The sequence below is a fragment of the Quercus suber genome, unplaced genomic scaffold (assembly GCF_002906115.3).
Source record: "Quercus suber isolate HL8 unplaced genomic scaffold, Cork oak 2.0 scaffold_11, whole genome shotgun sequence".
NCBI classification, from domain to species: domain Eukaryota; kingdom Viridiplantae; phylum Streptophyta; class Magnoliopsida; order Fagales; family Fagaceae; genus Quercus; species Quercus suber.
Window position 1 is genome coordinate 2,498,327 of NW_027069477.1, and position 12,201 is coordinate 2,510,527.

General features: G+C 33.2%; 1 protein-coding gene across 1 annotated transcript; it reads right to left on the reverse strand.

The window, feature by feature from the left end:
* Positions 1 to 4,505: 4,505 nt before the first annotated feature.
* Positions 4,506 to 6,130, reverse strand: LOC112001840 (uncharacterized). The gene is made up of 3 exons (XM_024034009.2): positions 5,893 to 6,130; positions 5,597 to 5,802; positions 4,506 to 4,979 (listed from the first exon to the last, which is right to left on the reverse strand). The coding sequence occupies exons 1-3, from the start codon at positions 5,983 to 5,985 to the stop codon at positions 4,667 to 4,669; spliced, it is 612 nt and encodes a 203-aa protein (XP_023889777.1). The 5' UTR covers positions 5,986 to 6,130; the 3' UTR covers positions 4,506 to 4,666.
* Positions 6,131 to 12,201: the final 6,071 nt, after the last annotated feature.

The window sequence follows — 12,201 nt, forward strand, 5'->3', positions numbered from 1 at the left end:
TTAAAGTTGTTCTTTATTTTTTTGTGTATAGGGAAGGTAATTCTCTTGCCCATCTTTTGGCTCAATGGGCAGTTTTGTTCAATTGGATAAGGCTGGTTCCCCTCTTTGGTCTTCCTAGCTTAGTGGCTCAGGCATTAGACAAAGATTGTGACAAACCCTATCCCCTTTTGTAATCCTTTGCTTTTATTTCAAAAAAAAAAAAAAAAAAAAAAAAAAAAAAAAAAAGAGCATTTTGTCATCAAATAAAAAAAAATTGGGATTTGAATCTTACTTACACCAAAAATCAATTAGTATTTTAGCCTAATGATAACAGACAATCATCATGGAGTAAATGTCTCGTATGTGGAAAAAAAAATTGAGACATTATATGGTAGGGCATTGATTATCTTGTTAATCTTGTGATTTCATTTCTTTGAGACCTATTTTCATTCTTACTACGAATTAGGGTTTTATAGGAGTTCCTAACAACCCAGGACTTTTATTATTATTATTATTATTATTATTATTATTTTTGGCTGAATGGGACTTTTTTATTATAAATTAGTGGTTGTAATCCTTAGACATTCAGACTTTGATTAATAAAGTTTTTAGAGAAACATCCTTCATGAAACCATGACTTTGTGCTTTGTGTTATATTGGTATATATGATGACAATTTGCCTTTGGCCCTGTAAATACATACATATATATATATATAATATATCAACAATACATAAAATTTGTTCGTTGTCGCCCAACGTGAGATGATCAATGCTCCTTCGTGCAAGGCATGCATGTTTCAATGGGAATTAAACTCTTCTATGAGTTTTAACTTGAGCACGTATAAGTTCACATTGGTAATTATACCCTGGTTAATCATTTGTTTAATGAACTTTCTCAGATCGAAGTACTATTTGATTTTATATTATTTTTCAAGAATCTTGGTTTGTGTTCTGTGTTCAAGTGTATTAGACGGGACATATATCTAAAAATGACAGTGTATCACTTTCATGTTCAGTCTTATACTTTAGAGGGAGAGAGAGAAACTTTGGTCGTATTCAGTACAAAGAATTGGATCGAAACAAGTCAAGTGTTTTTTTTTTTTTTTTTGGTAGTGATTGTCTCATGGTCCCTAGTCTAAACAGTGCACAATCCATTAACAAAAGCAAAGAGGACGAAACAAAGTTGCGTGATATATGCGGAACCCATAATATACTTTCACAATTTTCATGATAAGGCGGACTAACTTTAATGCTATGTTGACATTATCCATGAAAGATATCATGATCATAAGCTGAATTTTCGAAAATATGTCCCTCTTCTATAGTTCATGCTGATCAGCTATAAATTATGAAGCTTGCCACACCCAACTACACCATCTCCATTTCACTCTCTCTCTCTCTCTCTCTCTCTGTTGTGACTGTGAGTGGGTGAAGATGAAAATGTCATATGTTGCATTTTGTGTTGTGCTTGTTCTGCTCCTTGGGGAGACTCAATGTCAACAGGGATTACTTGCAATCCATTGGAGCTCAGTGCATGTGCAAGTGCAATCACATCAGCTAGTGCACCATCAGCTGCTTGTTGCAGTAAATTAAAAGAACAGAGGCCTTGCCTTTGCCAGTATGTGAAGGATCCAAACCTCAAGAAACTTGTCAACTCTCCGAATGCCAGGACTGTTGCCAGCACTTGTGGCACCCCGTTTCCCCAATGCTAGGCTTACTTCACATATTATATTATCCTTGTTATTGGTCAAAATTTGTGTCTAAATCCAGCATTAAGTGGGTCTGTTGGTGTGTTTATTACAGTAGAAGTGGCAGTGTTAGTGTTAGGAAACCATTTTGAGTGATGATCATTGGGATATGGCTTTTTATCTTTGTATCAATGTCACGTTGTTAAGGGAGTTTTCTACGTATTGTGTATTAGTGAAACTTACACTAGTACTGTTATATTTGCCCTTGTCCTTGTAGTTGAGACATGAATTGGAATTTCCTGATATAAGGTCACTTTGCTGCTTCTACTGGTCTTAATATTGATGCATACGCTAGGTGACCAAGCCAGATCTAAAGAATGTTTTAGTTGTTATGTCTTTAGCGTTTTCGAACAGAAAAATATTCTCTTGCAATCATTTTACATCTACTATTTTACATAATATTCATAATTGATGTTTGATACATTTTAAAAGGTGAAAAGAAAATGTCCACATTTAAAACATGAAGGTCGATAGGAAGATATTATTCATTATGTTTTCATTTTAAGGTTGATTTTCTTTTATGGGTGATTTTTTCTATTTGTAAGGTGTGACACATTACACAGTTGATAGTACTGTTCTAGAAATCCTGGTTTGATAACCATTTTCTCTTGCAACTTCTTTGCAAACATGCAGTTTTTGGCAATGGTTTGGAAATAAACAATAACTAGGATTTAATGGTTTATACTTTTATAAAAAAAGGAGCTTGAGATCTATATTTTTTTAATAAATTCAAATTTAGAATAAATAATATTAACTTAAACATGTCTTTTCCCTTTTCTAAGTAAATGCACTAAAATGGACCAAAATAGACTAAAGGGACCAAAGTGAACTAAAATGCTACGCTATGTGGCTCAATAGGAGCATATGAACAATAAATTTACTTTTTAGTTTTAGACATTATATAAATATTAGTCAATAACTTGTACAGTCGAGAAAGTCAATAAAATATGATCTTCTCTCTTTCTTTGTTTTTTTTTTTTTTTTTTTTTTTTGGAAAAATTATAAATATGCAATTTGATATGCATGTTAGTTTTTACTATTCATTTATTATTGTTGTGTTTATCTATAAAATTATATATCTATTCTACCATCTAAGGAAGTATGATGGGGCAAGATTTTTAATGAAGCGTAAGAGGTTTTATAGAAATTTTTTTTAGAATTTCAAATTCATTAAAATATATTAGAATAATGACATGAAATACTATGGGTTTTCAAAAGCTTGTGTGACAATGATAGAAGAAGTTGACAAAAAGTAAATTATTTTTATTTTAAATTATACTAATAAGTGACTTGTACAATGCATGAAAAAGTTCAACAAAATATAAAATATCTTTTCTCAAAAAAAAATATAAAATATCTTTGGCCTTGTGCATTCAGCAAAAAAGAAAAAAGAAAAAAATCTTCGGCCTTGTGCAGCTGCGCATAATTTAGCCCATTGAACTTCTTTTTGTATTCTATTGATGACCCCAGCCCATCAGCTTTATCCCCCACTAGGCTGTTGCTAATGTTGATGGATAGTTCCCCCCAAATACGACACCCCCCCCCTTTTGGTAGTTGTCTTTAATAAAATTACTCTTACTTACCAAAAGGGTTTAAAAATATTTGTTTTATGTATTTATATAGTGTTTGTATATGTATCTATCTATTCTATTCTTTAAAGAAATTACAATGTAATAAGCATTCACAAGATAATAAAGAATCATTAATTTTAACTCAATTAAAAAAAAATAGTTTAAACTCAATTAGAAAAATATATAACAAAAAATAATAACGTGAAAAAATATGAACTTTCAAAAGTTTGTATATCAATATTAGGAATACAAATTCTCTATATAACTTTTTACGTTCTACTTTATACTCTATCAATTAAAATTTGTCATATGTTTGATATTTTCAATTTTCAACCTCAGTATAATTGGTATTCCAATATAAGAATGACTTTTCAGTTACCTATGAATGTGCAATTCATTTCTTTTAGTAATGAATTGCAGATTATCCAAAACAAAAAAAAAAGTTGCATTCTTTTCGTCATTGCTTTTTCAGCTATTGCCTTGTTCTTGGTCTTTATGGGCATTCACATCGTCGGTGTAGAAAACCATTTCCATAGCAAGCCATCGTTTGGCTGACCATCCCACCTTTCACTGGCCTACTCATTCACAACCAAGAGCCTGAAATACTTTGTTGCAAGATTGCAATGCCATGATGGGCACTTAACACTCACAGGCTTATCCATTAATTAGAAGCCCATGGTTGACAAAATTATTATTGAAGATACTGTGTCAAAAAGCCTGATACCAATGTTGGTCCAAAGAGATAAAATCTTGTGAGGATGGAAGTCACTTTGCAAAGAGTTTCTTCCTCTTTCATGGTCTGCTAGTCTTGGTGTCTGCGGGTTTACTAATTTAGATGGAGGTGGTGTTGGGCATGGTTGGAGTCAAAATCATAAAAATGTGGATGTTGGCTTGACGAAGCCATAGAGGTTTTGGTTGAGATATGTAGGGCCACAAATTAGAATTATGTAAATCAAGAGATTCAACAAAATTGAAAACGCATGTGAGTGGGGTATTTGTATGGGTTTTTGGGGGAAGATAATTGGGGGTTGTTGGTGTTTAATCACCTCCATTGTTGAAGCCATTGTCCTACAGCTGAAGCTTCCAATAAGGGCCAGAAAGCAACCAATGCCATTTGTTTGGTTGGTACAAGCAACCAACCCCATCAAATAAAGACAAAGTACGATTTTAAAGTACTTAATTTTGGTCCGAAAACACAATTCTAAATATCAACAAACACAATACTATACTCTTTAACATTTAAATTGACATACATATATATACGTCTCCGGTTCATTAAGGTAAAGTTTGAGGCTTTGTCTATCCATTTTCTAGGTCAACAAAAGTCACCAAAACTGTGGACTTTCAACACAACTCACAGCACACAATTAGGCCTTCTGAAATTCACCGGTTTGTTGCTGCTGCTGCTGATGATGCGGTGCAAAACTAGAATTTGTCATGCCAAGGCCCTCATTCTGATGCTTCTCCCATCCACCAGTATCAGCTCTGGCGTGAGACCAGTAGTAAAGAACTGAAGCCAGCAGCGACAACAATGTTAGAGCTGCTCCAGCCGCGAACACGCCTTTGCGCAGGGTGGCACACGACAAATGCTCTACTTTAAAGATCGCCCGATACTTGGTGTGGTACGCATTCTTCGCTGACCCGGCCAACAAGCACGCCTCCGCTCCCAAAAAGTTAATCCTAATTTAAATGTTCACATTTTTTGCATTTAGTAGAACAGAAATAAAATAGCTTGTGTGCATTGATTTGTAATCAAACAATGTTAAGAGCCACTTGAATTTAAACTAGTGAAAATCAGTATCCAAAACCAACTTAAAGTTCTAGAATATTTTCATGATTTGGAAATCTACCTCTATTCAAACGTCTCTTCGACTTTTAATATGATTTAATTATATACAAAAGTGAAAGTGAAAGTGAAAGGTAAAGCAAGGCCACTGTTTAGCAACAAAACAAAACAAAAAAGGTAGAGCAAAGCAAGGCCACATGATTACATGAGTATGGATTTCTTTGTGGGTTGGAACTAAATACAACAATGACTAATTCTGGAAAAGAATTTGCTTTTCTGTTTTGGGCACCACCTATGCACAGAATCTGGATTTTGAAGAGAACCCAACTCTTTATAATATCAAATCTTATTTTTCACTCTAAAAATTTAACACACAAGATTTTAAAAACTCAATCTTTCTTGGTCATTTGCTTTTGTTTGAGATTTAAGTACAAATTGATCTAGACCGTCCGGTCAAACGAGAAAAAAAAAAAAGAATGAATGAATAAATAAATAAAATGAAAATAATTACCAGGAAAGGATGAAGAAGAAGATGGCACAAGTGGTGGAGCGGCCAGTGACAAGGCCTTTACCGAAGCAGAGACACCTTGTGACGCCGTTAAGCACCGTTTGGCTTATCAGTAACAGCCCAAACGCCGACAACCCGTACACCGTCGACGCGTCCGAGGCGTACACACAGTACGTTCTCTCATCGTACTCATCAGGAACAACCTTAGCCTGTTCACACAGTACAGTACAGTACTCAAGTGAGTGTTAGCTTAGCTAGTAGCTTCAACTACACAATAAAAGAGAGAGAGAGAGAGTTACCGTGCTACGACGTCGTTCAGCGCCGACAGCAAAGACGAAAGCGATGAGGTGGAGAGAGATGATGATGGCTAAGATCGACACTGAGACAGCCATTTCCGCTAAAATGCTTTCTTCTCTCTCAACTCACTCACTCACTCAATCAATTTTTTTTTTGGGTACTGTTTGTGTTTCTCTCTCTCTTCTATTTTACTTTGTATTTATCTCTCTCTCTCTCTCTGCTTTTGATTCTTTTTTCTTCTTTTTTTGGGCGACAAATTTTCGGCTTTTGATGATAATAAGCAATTATTGCTTATTTTTAACTTTCGGGCTGCTTTTTTGGATTCCTGTGAACAAATGGGAAAATGTTAAAGAGTTAGGGTTATAATTTTTGCTACAATTTGCTCATGCATTTTTATGAAAATGCTAATTGATAATGCTACAATTTGTTATAATTTGTTCCATGATTTCGCCACTCACAACTTTTTATATGAGCAAATTACAGTAAAAGTTGTGGTCTTAACATTAATCATACAAATTTGTGTCACTGTCACCGAATAAGATGGTGATGATTTGTGCGCTCGAGGATCCGACGGTCCATAGAGATTTGTGGACAACACTGGTCGGTTTTTTGGTTACGTGGATTGTTTTTATTGGTTGTAGCATTGAATGTTGGGTGGTCTGTGAAGCACGAAAGGTTTTATTTATAGCGTGAGTGTGGTGGGTGGGACCCTTTTAGTTTGAGTGACCATGAATCTTGACAAAGTTGTAACAAATTAGCTGGACAGCGGTTGGCTTGTCGGAAAGCCAGCTCCCGGTTACCTTTACAGGATATTGCAGGTTACCCGGTTGCTGCAAACAAATCACTCGACTGTTCAAAGTTTTATCATTTTCCAGAGCTGTTGTGTCATGGATGGTGATTATTTAATTATAATTATTTAGCCTAAATTAAGAAATATTTAATTATTTATTAAGTAGTGGCAAAATTTCTCTCCAAACAAACCACTTTGAGGAAATTTCAAATTAGAACAAAAAGGCACGGTTATAAACAAAGCACAAGATCATGCATTAATGCTCTAACTAGTCACGGTGGATCGTGTAAAGTAAAGTAAGGGGCAAAATGACAGTGTTAAGAGTAAATTATAAAATTAGTTCCTATCCTTTACACAAAATTTTAATTTGGTTCTTAACATTCTAATTGTGTTAATTTGACCTTTAAATTTTTTAGTGTCGTGTTAATTTAATCCCTGTCATTATTTTGAAAAAGCTGATGTATCAAATAGAATAATAAAAAATTATTTTTCTTGTCAAGTCATTTACTAACTATACTGCCACATCAGCTAAAAAAAACCCAAATTAAAACTGAAACACATGACCACCAAGATCCCTAAAGTCCCTAACTCCTCTCTCTCTCCATTGTTGCAGCAAAAGTGGGAAAGTGGTTGATATTGGTTGAGCTTCCTTTATTACAGTACTTAATTAGTGTCATATCAAAATCAAAATTTTCCTTTGACTTGGCACCTATAGTTTAGATTTATCGGCTCAAGGTTTCCACGAGCTTGTACGTGTTATCATGGAATTAGCTGGGAAGCCTAATATTGAAAGCTATTTCCCAGTATGTTTTCTCAAAAAAAAAAAAAAAAAATCCTAGTACTTTGTTTAATTGACCCACAAGGTGCACAACGAAGGATGACAATTTATTCTGGTAAATTGATCAAGATTTTTGACGGTATCATCAATGAACAAGTACTAAAAGCTTCATTAGAGGTTTCTAAGGCAAGAAACAATTTACTTAATTCCTTCCTAAATCTTGTTGAAGAAGATAATTTGGATTTTTTTTTTTTTTTTGATAACCAATTTGGAATTAATCTGCCGTGATTTCAAACATATGCTTCTAGTAATTGAGAATTGACTACCTTTCTTTTTTTTCTTTTTTCTTTTTAAACTGAGGTGGCAGTATAGGCTGCGAATTATGTGGTATGGAAAATAAGTTTTTATTGTTCTGTTTGACACATCAACTTTTTCCATCCAAAAGTTAGCGGCAATGACTAAATTAACAAAGTGATAAAAAGGTCAATGACCAAATTGACACAATTGAGAAGTTAAGGACTAAATTGAGATATAATATAAAGGACAGAGACCAATTTTGTAATTTATCCTAGTGTTAAATTCATATAAAATGCTTTCATTGTGGAAAAAATGATATATAAAAAATGAATTGTTGGTATTAAAGCAGAGAACAAATTGAAGGCAAAAATCAAAGAAACGATAATCAAAAGAATAGTATATAGTTATTGTGACTGATGAGCAAAGTCTTGTAGCTCTCTGTTGAAGAGAAAAAAGTGTTAAGCATATAACTAATAGTAATGTTACGTGGGTTGTTGATTCGGATGCTTCCCAGTGTATTATTCCTAAAATAGAGTCGTTTACTACATACAAAGTAGGAAATGGGTAATTTCAATTCTTCAAATATTATGGAAATTGATGATGTGTGAATCAAAACTAGTGTTGGTTGAACAACAACATTGAAGGATGTGTGAGTTCTAGATTTAAGCTTCAATTTATTCTCATAACAGGCTATATGGATTAGGAGGGTGGCTACTTTGGCAATGGAATATGGAAATACACCGCAAGATCTTAATTTGTAACAACTTACATAAGGCATGTTTGTTGTGCTTCATGACTCACGTGAAACATATAAGAGGTTCAATGCACCCAATATTTTTAGAAGACTCCACAATTAAGTGTTGACTTTTTGTGTGAGAATTTGATAGTTAAGGGAGAGAAGATTTGAACCATAAATATTTTTGTTAAAAATACTGAGAAATGCTTTTTTTTTTTTTTTTTTAAGAAATAAGAGAAATGCTAGTTTAGTTACAAAGCTCTAGATGAAAGTTGGAGTTAATAGCATCTCTATAAAGAGAGTAAATTTGTTTTATTTGACAGCACTATAAATAGTGGAGCAATATGTAATAAAAAAAAGGAGATATCGAGCCGTTTCATGAGAGGTGATCTTTTAGAGAACATTGAACATAGTTTTGCGGATTTATAGGTTTCTAATTAGGGGGAGCAAAGGAATTTGATTTTTAAGCTTCTGTAGCCCCATCCTCATGTTAGATGCATTATAACTATCCTTGTTATACATTGAATTCCTAGACAAAAATAGAATCAGCCAACAAGACGTAAGTACACCAAACCCAAAAAACTAGCACCACTCCACATGCAAACCCAAAAAAGAAGCCCCAAAGAAAAACCCATTTTTCATCGGCTGTATATCTTTCTTCAACCCAAATTCCTTAAAAACCGGCCAAAGAAACCAATGTGCACTGGCAGAGGGAAGGGGCCACAACTCCCATGGCTTTGAAAATCTCCCTCTTTCCTCTCATGATTTTCATTAAAAATATATATATATATATATATGAGCAAAACTTAGATACAGTAACTTACGTACTGTATTTTTATGTGGTTTAGAAATACTCCTAGACCCTATGTTTAACCGGAACAAAACTTAGGGATAACTCGATTAAAATATATCTCAACTCCATTTAAAATGCCTACAAAATAAAACACTCTTACTACACACACACACACACTGGTACCCCACACCAATATCCTAAACCAAATCTCAAATCAAAAATAAAGATTCTCACCAAACTAGTTTGAAGAGAAACTCTTCAAACTTCTCATATATTTCTTTTTTGAGTGTAAATTTTAAAAATTTAACCATTTAATTTCATGTTCCTTATGCTCTTAACATGCATATCAAATTTCCTTCAAATCGGATATTATTTACTATTTGATCAATTAACTTATTTTTTATATACAACTTTAGATTACAAAAACTTGAAATATAACATTTATTTGGTGACATAGCAATTGATTTTTGATTTTTTTGAAATTTTGTAAGCATTAAGGATGTAATAAGAACATGCAATCTAACGGTTAGATTTTCAAAATTCACACTCAATATAAATATATATATATATATATGATGAGTTTGTAGGGTTTCTCTTCAAACTAGTTTGGAGAGAAACTTTGTTCCCAAATCAACTCCATAAATCCCTCCCCGGCACCCCAACAAAATTCAAATCAATCAACTAGCTCAGGCTTAAGTGATATCTCTACTCGTGGCCCTCATGACCATTGCATGGATCACCTGAACACGGCCAGGAATGTCGCTTTATTCTATCTAGTTTTCGAGCCCAAGAGTTGCAAGGAGTGGTTGTAAAGAAAGGATGTTGGGATTTATTCTAAGGATTTTGATTTCTTGTGAGAAAATGAAATTTTGGATTGAATGAAATATGTTAGTTTCTTAGGGTTTTTCATTTGTTTTATTTGAAAGTTACAAAAATTGCAAAGCTAAAACTATGTCCTTTTGGCCAATAACCTTCACGATTGACACTTTCAAGAATTTGGAACTAAGTAATTATAAAACATTTCAAAACAAGTATAAAAATATTGTATTTTTTACTCTTACATAATAATTAGTGTCACTAATTAAATTCATGATAGAGCTCATTTTTATGTGGGAGAAGAGCGTACAACATTATTGTACTCTCAAAGTATTGCATAATCTTCCATTTACAACAAAGACATTAAATGTTCGAATTTCCCTCTCACATAGGATGTGTTAAACAATATAGTCTCTGTAAAGGTACAATTTGTAATTTTGTCCAATTTTTTTTTACAATTCAATTAAAATAATCATTTGTCATCAATCCTTCAACCTTTTATTAGAATGAGATTTCTAGTTTATACAACTTCAAGAATTTAATTCTTAAGCCTTGTCATGAAAAGAAAAATCAACAAAAACAAACATGTGTTGTATCGTATAAGACGATGGCCATTTTTTTTTTTAACAAAAAATAATTCTTCTATGATCACAACTTTTGTGGCACAACTCTAATGTGGCTGACATGTGAATTGAAGAAATTTACATTCCAATAGACATATCACTTTTCCTTTGCCGCTCATAGTCGATCACATTAGAGTTGTGGCAAGAGTCCAAAAGTTGTGTCCATGTATTTTCTCTCTTTTAAACAATTTTAGGGACAACTTTTTTCATAATTTTTACATGAATCTACTATTAACGGTTTTATTATGCATCAGTTACAACAGACCACAATAAAAATTGTAAAAATTTCAACAATTCTTCTAGAGACACAACTTTTGCCATAACTTACTGAAATGATTGACTGTAAGTGATGAGCAATTACTTTCACATAGATCCATTTCTCACAATAAACCACTTGAATAAGTTTTAATAAGAATTGTGTCTTTAAATTATCTCAAATTTCTGTACATATAAATATTCAAAGCAGACCACCTTAGGATTTGACAAAACTCGCGGCACAAAAATTGTGTTCCTAAGCTTTGGTCTTCAATATGCATGTTACGTACACATAAGCTGCAAACTACAAAGTCTGACTTTCAATTGGCGTAATCCTAAAGATAACGCCAACATTGTCTTTTTTTGGGAAGGTGACGCGACGCTAACAAGGGGAGTTAACTAATTTAAGGGAAGAGATACTGTTTCCGAACAAATTGGTGTGAAAAATATATGCGGCGCCTAGTGTTTTTTAACACAACTTTTAGACTAGACTCTTTTTTTATAAGAACAAACTGTCACTCTATTATCACTCTAACAAGGAAACAAAATCCATGCCATGAATGTGAGACAAACTAATATATATGTAATCCTCATGAATTGCTCTATTTCTATATATAGAGAGAGAAATTGGCATTACTTAAGGATTATCTTTGGAAGATTGTAATCACTCTCATCGTCTTCACCTCTCTTTGGAAGCTTTTAAAAGTTTCAGACAGCTCTCATTCAACTTCAATAATCTATGGCTACTTCAGACATATCGATGATTCTACCAAGGGTTCTCATTGTGTCTCGACGAACTGTTCGCAAGAAAAAGTTTGTTGATTTTGTGGGTTCGTTCTCTCTCTCACTAAACACACCATTTGTTTCTTTCTTTCTTCTTGTTTTTGGCCTTATTGGCTGACAGATCTAAAACTAACAAACAAATGTTCTCCCAAAGAAAAGGTCATTACTAACGCACACCCTTATTATGGTAATCACTCTACAAATATATATGTTTGTTAAGTGTGGAGAGTAAAGGTCAGGATTCAAGTCTCTAAGAGGGAGCTTCACACATATATACATTTAAATTAAACTAGAATAAAATTTCTATCTTATATATATATATATATATATATATTTTTTTTTTTTTTTTTTTAATCTTCCACATGTTTGTTACATACAATGTACCATGTCTTAGGATCACTCAATAGTCCACTTGTGACTTTTTTTTTTTAAATCTTCCA

Coding starts and splice junctions, on each gene's coding strand:
- LOC112001840 (XM_024034009.2), bottom strand. CDS start 5,985: ATGGCTGTCTCAGTGTCGATCTTAGCCATCATCATCTCTCTCCACCTC. Junction 5,803..5,892: donor CTGAACGACGTCGTAGCACG/GTAACTCTCTCT, acceptor CTGTGTGAACAG/GCTAAGGTTGTTCCTGATGA. Junction 4,980..5,596: donor TTCTTCTTCATCCTTTCCTG/GTAATTATTTTC, acceptor CATTTAAATTAG/GATTAACTTTTTGGGAGCGG.